We start from the raw sequence: 13,075 nt of genomic DNA, 5'->3' as shown, positions 1-13,075 counted from the left end.
AAATTGTGCTGGCAAAACTGTATGTCAATCTGCAGAAGAATGAAAATAGACCCATATCTATCACCATGCACAAAAATCAAGTCCAAATCTTTTTCTTGACTAGAGATCAAAAAACCTTAAAAAAGTGCCATGTTTTGTGGCGCACACCTTTATCTCAACGCTGAGAGATAGTACTCTGAATCAAAGCTCTGGTTTTGAGGCCAGCCTGGTCTACAGAGTGAGTTCCAGGACGAAACTGTCTCAAAAACCGAAAAGAAAAGGGGGGAGGGGAAAGAGGAAAAGAAAAAAAGCTTAAGAAAAAACAAGGGACATATTCATCCATAGGTTATGTCAGGATATTAATGAAAGTCATTAATGGGGTCACATAAGTCAGATGATGAATGTACTCAAGGGCTGTCTGTGGATTTGTCTCCCTGTTTCTGTTTATGGATGTGGGCCCCTGCCAGTTTCTCTTCGTATGACTCTGCTTACCTTCTCCCTTCCCATCTGGGCAGTCAAACAGTCTTTTACAGTTAGGGGACCAGAACCAGAATCCAGTTTTTATCTCAGGTTTGTGCTGTGATCGTGTAGACCATTTACCATCAGCTCATGTCACATGGTGTAGGACCTTTTGCAATCTTGATCTGTTCTAGGGCATTCTTCTGTAGATAACTAACCCTGCAGAATTTTAACCCTGGTTGCTAGACTGTCCCTAATTCTCTGTTCTAATGCCCCTTATTTTTCCTTGCTGGCTTTCTTACCCAGACAGACTGGCTTCTCCAACAACTATTACACTAATTCTGACCTGGTTATTGTCCTCTCTCTGAGGATGACTTCAGGATTCTCCTTCCAATGCCTTACCTAACCCTCATCCCTCCACCTCCCACACACTCATTCTATTTCTTTTTCCTCCAGATACCTGTAACCTGGTCAGTGCTGCTGTTTCCAGCTGTTCTGAATCTTCCTGCAGCCTAAATTCAAATGCAGATGGGCTCAAATCTTTGATACTGTGCTCATGTCTACAGCCTAAAAACAAATTGCTAAAAAAGGATCAGGAAATTTTAGAATCGTTTTAGGGTTTGGTTTTTCTATCTTCTCAGTTCCTTCATTTCCCCTTGCCTCTTCCCTCATAATCCCTCATCTCTTTCCCTTTTTCTTTGTATGCCTTCCTTAGAAAAGACTAGTTCCTAAATCTTTTGCTCCATTTTCATTCCCTTCATGTTCATGGGATTTAGCTATTTATATGGCTCTATTGACAACCAAGCTGGAGATGCTGATGTTTTTCTAATTGCGCTGCTTCTGAATCTTTTATTTAGGGCTAAGAGATTTGTGTCCTTTTGATCATGTAAAGGAAATGAGGTTCAGCTTCTGTCAGTGGTCAAGAAGTTATCCACTTAAGAATGATGGTGCTCTTCTATTGATTTTATCCATCAGAGTGCAAAAAGGAGCCAGTTCTGCTGCCTGCCTGCCTTGCCTAGTGTGTGTAGGTACTTCCTGTAGATATCAAGCATGTCACTTAGGAAACAAGTAACATTGTGTCTATATCATCATTTTCAAAATCTTTCTTCTTGGAAGTTGCTAATCTCTCTCTTTCCATGTTCCTTAGAAATTTGTTTAGGTCAGCATTTCTAGTCACTGTAAATATGAGAAGAAATCCATATAGTGGGACTATTTATTATTCAGATGCACAACAAAGATGGTGGCTGTCAACTGTAGAGTGTCAGGAAGAAGATAGTGCAAAATGTAGTAATTATGGGATGCCCAGTGTGACCAGAACGCTAAACACTTCTAAGGATTATCCTAAAAAGAGGTTCTCAGGGAATGGCTTCCAGAAGTTGAGGGAATTCTTTATTTACATGGAAATTAGGAAGTTTGTGTTCAAATACTGTCCTAGCTTTATCTCTCCTTCCAATTCCTGTGTGTGTGTGTGTGTGTGTGTGTGTGTGTGTGTGGTGGTGGTGGTGGTGGTGTGCACCTCCATTCATAAGCGTATGAAGGCCAGAGATCATTAGTGTTTTCCTTTATCCCTTGGTACCTGTTATTTTGTTTTGTTTTTTTTTAAAGATAAGTTTTCTCACCTACAACTTGACCTTTTGGCTAGACTAGCTAGCTAAACAAACTCCCAGAATCCTTTCTCTACCTGTCTTTCCCCCAATATTGGGGTTACAGATGTGCATCACCATCCTCGTGCGTGCGTGCATGCGTGTGTGTGGGTGTGTGTGCTGGGAATCTGAACTCAGGACCTTGCACTTGCACATCAAGTGCTTCTTACCCAATTAGTCCTCTTCCCAGCACCTCTCCCCTCAATTCATTTTCTTTCTTCCTCCTTCCTCCCTCACTTCTGTCTTTGGAAAAAAATACTTTGAAGAGATTTTCAGATTCTTAAAAGGGGCTTGGGTATCTGACCATCTCCTTGAATTTAGGACATTGCCTTAGACTTCTAACCTGTATTATAAGCTGAAACACACAGGTGTACTCATACAAATAGACAAATATCCCAGCCATGGTTGGCACAACTGTAATCCACATACTTGAGAAACTGAGGCAGGGGAACATGAATTCTAAACTAGCCTGGGCTACATAGTGGGACACTGATTAAAGCAAACAGCTAGGAGAACAAAGCAAATCAACAAAAGAGCAGAAAAATACGAGACAATGTACATTTATATTATTAACCAAGAACATCTCTTTCAAAAATAAATTTTTCTATATATAGTATATACTGATATCTTTTTGTTTGAAAAAATATTACTGAGTTATGTGTCTGTGTGTGGACATTGGATCCCTTGACGCTGGAGTTCCAGGTGGTTGTGAGCTGCCTGGCATGGGTACTGGGATCTAAATGTGGGTCCTTTACAAAGCAATACTCACTCTTAGTCACTGAGCCATCTTGCCAGACCCAGGATGCTTTCTACTGATCACACTTGTGTGGTATTTTGTTATTCTGCTCCACTGTTTTCTAGGGATTGGGGATTGGGGAGAAGAAAGCTAGTTTTAAGTTAATCATTATTTTAGCTATATTAGTGACTCCTCTTCCATTGACTGAAAAACATTCCTATAAGAACATTAGTTCTAAAGTGTTTTTTACAGTGTGCAGAATTACCTGAAATGCTTATTTTAAAAGGAGGGTTTCTGGGCATTACTCCAGCTCACAGATTAAGCAAGCATCCAGGTGATTGATTCTGTTGCAAGGTCGCTTAGAGAAACTGCTCTCTTAGGAACTTAGGAGCCTGGCTCTTGAAAGTTGCAGTTTACATGCTTGCTTAGAAATAGTTGATAGAGGCTGGGCGGTGGTGGCGCACGCCTTTAATCCCAGCACTCGGGAGGCAGAGGCAGGCGGATCTCTGTGAGTTCGAGACCAGCCTGGTCTACAGAGCTAGTTCCAGGACAGGCTCCAGAACCACAGAGAAACCCTGTCTCGAAAAAAAAAAAAACCAAAACAAAACAAAAAAAAAATCCTCTATAGTAGGATTTAAATCCAGATTGAGAATCTTCCATTTTAGAGTGACCCAAATCATCTATACAGTGACTCCTGGATCTTACTGTGCTGTAACAGTTTTCTTCTTAAAATGTCTGTTATGGTTCTTAATACAGCAGAAAACATTTTAACTAAAGCCACAGAATAGAGAATGAAGGAACTGAAAGGTCCTTTTACAGAGTGACCGGGTATGGCACAACCCTCTGGTAGGTGCCTAGAGCCAGTCCCAAATTAGAATGGGTGGGATTCAAAACTGTTTTCTCTTCACTTGCCTTTCATGTATAACCACATGCAGTGTGTCAACATGTTTTCTGGCGCCGCTAGTCACCAGCAGCTTTGCTCCCTCTGGGTTCATGGACCCTTGGTATTCCTGTTATGTGTTGTCTTAGAATAGCTCTGTGCTCTGGGGAGCCAAGCATTGTCCATTAACTCTTTCAGCACTAGTTCTTTGTAGACACTAACTCAGGCTTTTTGACTGAAATATAGCCACCACCACAATAAGAAAATGGCTGCCAGTCAAGAGACCTGGGCCCTTGTCTTGTTCCACCACTATTTGGGTGACCTCAAGATCCCTGAGTATCATTTTTCTCCCATAGAAAATGATAGGTTTGGTTTAGACTCTACACCATCTTGAAAGTCTCTTCTACTCCTGAAATTGCATGATTCTATTTTTTGTACCCTCTGGCTTTTCTCTTTACACTTTAAACTTTTTCCCTTTCAAGTCTGGGCAAGATTGGGTGCAACAGATTTACTGAACTTGGAATTTCCCTAGAACCAGGTGATATGTTAGTAGTAGCTAAACATATTCCTATTTAGTGCACTGGCGTAGTCTAAATGTAGCAAACGTAATTGATAGTAATATTTAGGAGAAGACCTGAGAAGTTTGAGGTGTGTTTGTCTTTAGGAAAATTACAACTTTATTGGTGCTGTTTTGTGAGTGCAAATTCATCGAGTGGGCTGTCAAGTAGTAATAACAGTTGTTAAAAGTAATAAGTGATGGTGATACTGAATCATGGCTGGAGAATACTTCCTGTGAGTAAAGCCTTTACATGAACATCACTTTGATTTAATGTTAACAGGAGCCAGATGATTAGGCATTGGATCTGTTGTTTCCATTTATATTTTTAAACAGGAAAAGAAAATGTCAATCCTGCAGTACATTTGTTACTTAAGATTACCTGGCTATCAAGTGACAGCTGAATCTGGGTCTTAGGGTGCTTTATACAAAATACTTCCTTGCTGGAATAGAGTCATTATTCATCCAAATTCCATAAGGAACTAAACTCAAAATCTGACCTACTAACCTGGAAACTGACTAGAACATTCTTATACTACCCAGCCCTTTAAAGTTTCACTAATGAAGTATTAACCTGGCTATTAATATGTCTGGGCTTGGAGCACACAAGCCCATGGGGATACATATTCAGTCACTCTGCAGCTACTAGAGAATAAACATGAGATACAACATATAAGAAGTAGTAATGGTATATGAAGCTTCTCTGAGGACTGTATGGCTTTGTTCCATTTTTCTTTGGTTTCAAACTATTTTCCTCATTGTTATCATGAGTTGTATAAAGGGACTCTTTCTCCCAAGAACATGTGTTTAGAAAAGGGGGGTCCCCTTATGGATGCCCTTTTTTACCAATGGGTTGTTAGTACTTGACATATGTAACTCCTTCTGGCTAGAAATTAGTAACTTACTGGCTATATATCAAATTTCTGTACTTGTGTCTGGTGCCTGGAAGATGTCTGCTCCTAAAGGGAGCGTTTGATGATTTGAAACAGTGTGTGAATTTCAGAATGATGCCATTCTATTTTGGTGCTTGTAGGTATTTTTTCTCTAGCGTGAATGACCAGAACTGAGCCAGACAGTGTGTCTCAACCATCTTCCAAGGTTTTATTTATTTTAAAAATCTGCTAACACATCTGTGATTTTCTCTATATAGTTGTCATTACGTACAAGGCTTCTGGTGACATCTTAATTAACTAGAGAGGGAAAAACTAAAGATATAATTGTATAATTGTTCACAGATTTTCCTATATAGAACATGTGGATCCAACTGAAAATTCAATAGCAATGATTATAAATTTTTTCAGTTGAGAAGCCAAATGACTTTGTGTCTTTGGTCATTGTTCATATCTTTACTGTATCTTTTTCTTGCTATATTTTAATTCTGTTGACTATTTATTCTTCAGGCCTTTTGATGGGTCACTATATTTTTTGAGTCAGGGTATCATTGTATAGTTCTAGCTAGCCTGGAACTTGGCAGCAATTTTTCCTGCCTCTACCCTCCAAATTCTAGGATTGTAGTAATAAACTATATATAGTATTGATCATTGATTATTTTGGTGTGCCTTGAGAGAGGTATGTTTAACGTTCAAATGACAGAAGTTGAGTTCATAGTTTATGTTCACCAGTATTTAGATCATATCTATAGTATACAAGGAGAGTAGGGTAAAGAAGGGGAACACTCCAGGTCTGCAGAAGTCATAAAGAAGGCTGTCAAAAGACAGACCTTCTAATTTAGTCAAATGAGGGTTTCTCAATGGGCTCTTTTATATATACACAAACAGCAAGATCAATATAAACAAGATGAGGGTTTCACCCACAAGGACAGTTTAGGAGGAAGAAGCCATGTTTTAGTTCTAAGAAGTCCACAAATATGGATTGATATAAGAAACAAGAATGATGAACCTTTTTTAGCCCTAGTCCACATAACAGGGTTTGGCACATTGTTAACTACTCATTTTTTGTTGAGTGAATGAATGAAATAAAAAGAGATTGGAAACTCAGAAGGAACCAAAAATAAGATGTCAGAAATCTAGGCAAGAGCTTGGGATGGCAGAGATGGGTTTGGAGTAAACCTCCTGTTTGTTCTCAGGGTACCCACTGAACTGTCTTGGATGATGGGAAGAGCCTCCAGCTGTCTCCTCTCCCCTGAGGTCAATGTGCTGTGGAGTGGTTGAAGGGAAGGCAGAGTCTCTGTTGGATCATATTTAGGACCTTGCTTAGTTCTCTGTTTTAACCCAAAAGAACTGTGGGTCTCATATGCACTAAGTAAGTGGTTGCTAAACATTTAGCAGATGTGTAAGACACTATTGGTCCGGTTGTCTACTTCAAGGCAGATTCCTAGTTTGGAAGGAGGGAAAGGAAAGCATGCCTCTCTCCCAAGGTTATAGCTAAGCTTCATGGGAGTACTCCAGAGCTACAAGAATCCCATTTGCTCTAGCTCTTTCCCCAAGCTAGATTAGAGGGGGCAGTTAGATTGTTTTAAGACACGTATACAGCTTATTGAATCCTTTCTAATCATCTGTCTAGGCAAGTATGTGGCTCTAACTTGAAATTTTGGAAGCTTCTTTCTTCACATAGTGTATATTGGTTTTGCTTTTGGTACTTCTCTGTTCCTGTCTCTGAGCTTTCCTACTCTGATCTCATTGTTGGCAGAGCTGAAGCCACAGCTGTGATAAACCCAGAGAAATGTGCCCACCCCCGTCTGCCCGCTTGTCTTTGAAAGGTACCTTCAGGCTGCCACTGTACTACTGTGACACACAACCAGCAGCTACCATTATAGTGAGAATCTTTTTAAGTCAGTTTCTGCCTTGGTGATTTGATTTTTAAATTCTCTCCTTTTTTAACACCTTCCCTAGCAAATCCAATCCATCCTCTGGCTTATCTGGGTCAGCAAGGGTCTGATTTTATGCACAGCGCTGTCAGACCACAAATCCGCTGCAGCTTTTCCTCTATCGAGGTTGCCTGTTTCTGTCAGCATCAGCAAAATGCATAATAAAGAAAATAAGCCAGAAAGGCTAATAACACTCATCTGAATAAAATAATCTCTTTGACTGCTTCAGTTCATTTCATTTTAATCAAAGTGCCAGGAGGGAATTTAGGTTTGCATTTTTTTATTTATTTTATTTCTTGCATTCAGCTTCTTTCTTATCACTAGCTTGCTGTCAAACCATCACTAAATGAGTTCTTTTATCATGCATATACCTGTTTTTTTAATCTTTCTCATTGGATACTTAATAACATAAACTGAATGATGAATTTAACTCATTCAGAGTTTAGTCTGTCATTGCAGAACTGTTATCTAAAAGTGAGAAATTATATCCTTAGATGCATTGATAATTGCCAGCTTTTTAGAAATTGGTAGGTCTGAGAGGGATTCTGCTATGGGGCTTTGGAAGTTGCTGGTGCTTCTGGGATTCTGGGCTCCCTTTGAATTCTTTGTCAACCTCAGCACCCAGTGCCCACTGAGGAACACAGGACTATTCTTCTACCTTGTCTCTTTGGGAAACTATAGTGGAGTACTGAAGTCTGCTTTCCTTTTGGTATATCTTTCATGTCTTCCCAGACACATACAGCTGCTTGGTTAATTGCCTGTCACTGTCTTATCCCAACTGTGATTTGCAAAGGGTTATGCACTTTTAGCAGGCTGCTTTCTTGGCTGTGGCCCAGTGCCTGTTGAGGAACATGTTGGAAATGGATGAAAGCTAAGTCTTCATTTGTTTGGAAATGAAAATAATAATATTTCTCACATTTGCATAGTGTTTTGTGTTGCTAAAGTTCTCTTGCATCCGTCATCTCAGCTGATCTACAACAGCCTTGAGAAAGGGCAAATAATAGGTTGTGGACAAGGAGGGAACCTCAGTACAGTCATGCGGAAGCTCAAGCCATCCACTAACACCAAACCTACGCTCTGCAGAGCCGCAAATGTAGACGTTGTTAATTAACTGCCATTGCCAACTGGAGGCGCTTCTGGGAACTAGGCAGTGATCTATTGAAGATCTTTTAGGAGCTCGATGGGGCACTGGCCATTTTGTAGATGAGCTGGTAGAAAATTGATGGGACTTGTGGTGATTTTGTATGTCAGTTTATTGAAACAACCATAGGAAATATGAAGGGTGTGGTAATATATAATGTAGAGATTTTATGATCATGGAGCTGTTTTTTCCTTAGCCATCTTAGAAATCCTTCTAGCCATCTGTTTGTTTTTTTTTTTTCATCTGTTGTTAAGTGTTTGAGCATCCATAGATGTAATCTGTATTGAGGAAGAAAAACTGGGCTTGTGTCTTCAAATTAATGTTCATGATTCAGTTCCATGGGTTTATCTTGTCCAGTATGTTTGTAGGATAATCCCTTCTGTAGGTGCACACTGGCTTATGACTTTCTGGGTTTCCTTTCTTTTGATTAGTCATCTCTTCTGCAACACAATGTAGTATTTTCTTGATCTTCCTGAATTTTTTTAAATAAGAAAAATACTTTTGGATATTTTGTCTACTTTTTAGGGATTAATATTTGAAGAGGTTCACAGCTGTGTTCAGTACATTCCTAAGGGATGCATACCCCTTTCTTTAGATGTCCTGGCATTATACAGCCTGAGACTGGGGGTGGGGTGGGGGTGAAGAACAGGGAAAGCAGAGACATTGTACTAACAAATGCTAGATGGAAAAGATATAAAGACAAATTTTAATCTCCTAACCAAATGAAGTTCCCTCAGTTTTATCAACTCCAAATCAAAGAAGCCTGCAAAACTACTAGAGCAGGAAGCCGTCCAGCAGAGCCTTCCTGTGCTCCCTTCCAGTAGAGCTTCCTGCTCTGTAGGGCCTTGCTATACCACTGTGAAAAAATGCCTCGTTGACTTGCTTATTTTCCAAACTGAAGTGTGTTGCAGCTCACTTTTTGACTAGTTGTGGGATTTAAACAGTAATGTAAAGGACACCGTAAATGAATCCTACTTCTCTTTTCTCTCCTAAAAGAAACCCAACTTCAAGGTGTATAGCTATCTATCTGTTCAGATTAGTAATGCAGACAGAGCAGGTAATTGATATGCTTTGGGAATCACATTTTCATTTGAATAAAGACTTAGAACTTTATGGCTCTACCAAAGCATGAATGTTAGGAATACATATATTCAAATACAGTTTTTTTCTTAATTATATGGGACTTGAGATAATGGCTTAGTCAGTGCTGTCCAAAACAACCCTCTTTATATGTGTTACATGGAACTAGGGAGTCTTCTGTGAATTTTTTCATGGCAGATATCTTCAACGTTGTTTCTGTGGAATCCTATTGTGGGCAAACTTGTAGAGGTTTTAGTCTGTAGTATTCTGTAGATTTTGTCTCTGATAAGATGATTTTTAAAATTACTTTTAATTATGTGTATATGTACATGTGTGGGTTTATATACATGAGTGCAGGTGCCCATGGATGTGAGAAAAGGGATCCAATCCCCTGGAGTCCGAGCTAGGAGTGCTTGTGAGCTACCTGTTGTGGGCCGTAGGCACTGAACCAAGGTCTTCCACATGAGCAGCCAGTCCCTTAACACTGAGCCATCCCTCCAGCCCCTCTGATAGATAAACTCTTTAACTTTGATGACCAGATGACCTAACTCTAAGATGTGTACTGTGGAGAGACAGTCTGATGCATTCTAGTCAGACAATACCGAACTGTGGACTCTGACTTCCCCTTGCTCTTTATTGATATGAGAGAATGACAATTCCCGTGAGCTTCAGTTTTCTAATTATTAAAATGAATTGGCTTATACCCCTTAAAAGGCTCATTCCTGCAGCGACTCTCTTCCTCCAGCTAAGCTCAACCTCTCCAAATAGTAGCTGGGGTACAGAAAGTACAAAAATATATGTGCCTGGGGCAGGGAGCATTTCAAATCATAGCAGTAGGCTTTAGGGAAGATAGCCTTGTTTCTGCTTCTGCTTTGATTACTGTGATTTTTGTGATATGTACTATCGTCATAGCTGCTGGCCCTGCCTCCTTACTAACACTTAATTTTTTTTCTTCCATTTCTCTGCAGGAAAGACCAGAATGTCCTCTCTCCAGTAAACTGCTGGAACCTCCTCTTAAACCAGGTGAAGCGGGAGAGCAGGGATCATACCACCCTGAGTGACATCTACTTGAATAATATAATTCCTCGATTTGTTCAAGTCAGCGAAGACTCAGGAAGACTCTTTAAAAAGGTATATGGATATATGTCCCTAGTCACAAAGGTTCTTGGCTGGAGCAGTGGCACAGCTTTGTAAATAAGAGAAAAAATATTTTCTTTCACGTAGCAAGTTTTCCACTGACCATTCTATACCACATAGTCTTAAAGAAAAAGAATATTTGAAGTGGCAAACGTTTTAACCTTCTAGACTGAATTGATAATCCTGGGAAGACACAGTCGTGGATCAGCACCATTAGCCATAAGCTTTTTGTACTGATACTGTTCTGGGAGCTTCCTTTGTGCTTTGCGAAACTCTTGGGACCTAGGAATCTTTAGTGTTGTGTCATGTTTTCCTCATCTAGTTCCCTTACCAATTCCTATATGTTTATATTTTGAATTTAGTTTTTCTTTCTCACTTCTGTCTTAGCCAGTTGGACTCCAGGATTTGGTTATTCTCAGCATGGACACCTTACTGCTTTCTGAAACTTGATTGTTACTTAATTTATTGCATATAGATTGAGAAATTTGACCAAAGAAAAGCTGAAAATAATTGTCATAAACTTAAGACCTTTTTATCAAATACCGCTTTTCCTATTAGTACTGGAACCAGCCTCTTGGAACTCAGGAACCCCCCTTTCTTAAGCTCTCAGTGGAGTCATTCTTTCATGAGACTTGGTTATGAATGCTAGCAGAGACCCTGAATACTGTACAAAGTAGTAGTCTTAATCAGTGTTGTATTGCTGTGAAAAGATGCCATGACCAGAGCAGCTTCTATAAAAGAAAATATTTAATTGGAGCTTGCTTATAGTGTCAGAGATTTAGTCCATTTTCATCTGGTACGGAACATGCTGCCACACAGGCAGACATGGTGCTGGAGAAGTAGCTGAGAGGCCTACATCCAAATCCAGACAGCAAGAAAATAAAGAGTCTAGGACTGACTTGGTCTTTTAAAACCATAAAGCCCACCCCCAATGACATACTTTCTACAAAAAGGCCAAATCTACTACAACAATCTGCTCAAGAAGTGCCACTCCCTAATGATGAAACATGCAAATCTGTGAGCTTCTGGGAGCCATTCTTATTCAGACCATCACATATACCATGTCTGACATTCCCCAGAGCATTTCCAGAAAGTGAATGTCACAGGGAGAGAATATATACAGCTATTTATTTGCTGACTTCTAGATGACAACATCCAGTATTAAGATTAGAGGCTAAGTGAGAAAATAGTTTAATAATCAGAATTGTCATTGATGTGGTTGTAGCTCTTAATCATTTCCTAGTTTTTAACATTGGACAGTGTTTCAGGTTTGATTAGACTTGGAAGTAGTACAGGATTTCTTCCATTTTTACTGTCCTGAACAAAAGACTGACTACTATTCTGTATTTAACTGCATCTATGAAGAGGCAGTCTCTATGTTTAGAGGTGGGTTATTGAGGGTATAACATCTGAAAAAGAGGGAAGGGTAACTACTGTCAACACTCCCTGACAGTCTATTGTGACAGTCAACAGTGCCTGCTGTTCGGGGCACTTAGTGCCATCTCTGTGGTTTCCAGCATCTGCTCTGTAACACACAGTAATGTATGTTTCTGTGACTGAAATAACTTTTTTAGATGGACTCTCAGCTGTAATCTCTTGCTCTTTGTGACCTTGACACCTGCTTAGATTATCTTTTTTGAGACAGGGTTTCTTCTGCATAATAGTTCTATCTGTCCTGGAGCTAGCTATTGTAGACCAGGCTGGCCTCGAACTCACAGAGATCCACCTGCTTCTGCCTCCTGAGTGCTGGGATTAAAGGTGTGTGCCACCCCCCACCACCCCCCAGCTTGCTTAGACTGTTTTAAACGGCCCTGCAAAACTGGTGGTTTCTGCCTTCATTTTCTCTGTTCATCTGAGAACAGTAATTCTATGAGAGGTATTTGCCTAACTTAATTTGGGGCAGTCTGTTGGCTTCCTTTTCTTCTAGTCTTGGAGTATATTAGTTCCTTTTCTGTTGTTATGATAAAACAATATGGCAAAAGGCACCTTATAGAAAGAAGGGCTTATTGGACATATGGTTGTAGAGCACTAAAGAGTCCATGATGGTGGAGAAGCATGGCAGTAGACATCAGGCATGGTGGTGGCAGGAGCAGGGAGCTGAGAACTCACATCTCATGCAAGTGTGAAGCAGAGATTAAATTGGAAGTGGAGTGAGGCTTTGCTCTCAAAGCACACCCCAATGACTAGTTCCTCCAGCAAGGCTGCAGCACCTAAACATCCCAAATAGCACCAACAGCTGGGGATCAAGTGCTGAAATGTCCAAGACTATGGGGGACATTCTTCATTACAGAGAGAAATTAGCTGAGAGAGATTTGTAGCCTGTCCACATCTCAGAGAAGTCTGTGGTAGCAATAGCCAGATATCAAAGCTACTAGTATTCCTGGCTCCTCAGGTACCCATCTACATTTCACCAGAGATCTGAGGCATGTTAGCCTCTAGAAAGAAAAATCTTTCCATTAATAACATTACTAACCAGGACCTCAAGATTGACCTCTGGAAGCTGTGTTCTTACATTGATGATGTAAAGAAAAATTCTCAAGATTGTTTATGATACTTCATAGAACAGTGGTTCTCAACATTCCTAATGTTGCACCCTTTTAATATAGTTCCTCATGTTGTGGTGATCCTAACCATAAA

At 40.0% G+C, this 13,075-nt stretch overlaps 1 protein-coding gene across 5 annotated transcripts in view; it reads left to right on the top strand.

The window, feature by feature from the left end:
- Srgap2 (SLIT-ROBO Rho GTPase activating protein 2) overlaps nt 1-13,075 on the top strand; it is a 225,990-nt gene that overhangs the window by 108,890 nt on the left and 104,025 nt on the right. For all 5 annotated transcript variants that reach the window (XM_013346755.1, XM_005348323.2, XM_026779645.1 and 2 more), the window contains exon 4: nt 10,270-10,432. In XM_013346755.1, the coding sequence (XP_013202209.1) occupies nt 10,270-10,432 (163 nt within the window). The remainder of the gene's footprint in view (nt 1-10,269; nt 10,433-13,075) is intronic.

The sequence above is a fragment of the Microtus ochrogaster genome, chromosome 6, assembly GCF_000317375.1.
Source record: "Microtus ochrogaster isolate Prairie Vole_2 chromosome 6, MicOch1.0, whole genome shotgun sequence".
In the NCBI taxonomy this organism is placed as follows: domain Eukaryota; kingdom Metazoa; phylum Chordata; class Mammalia; order Rodentia; family Cricetidae; genus Microtus; species Microtus ochrogaster.
This window is presented reverse-complemented; position numbering and strand designations above follow the sequence as displayed.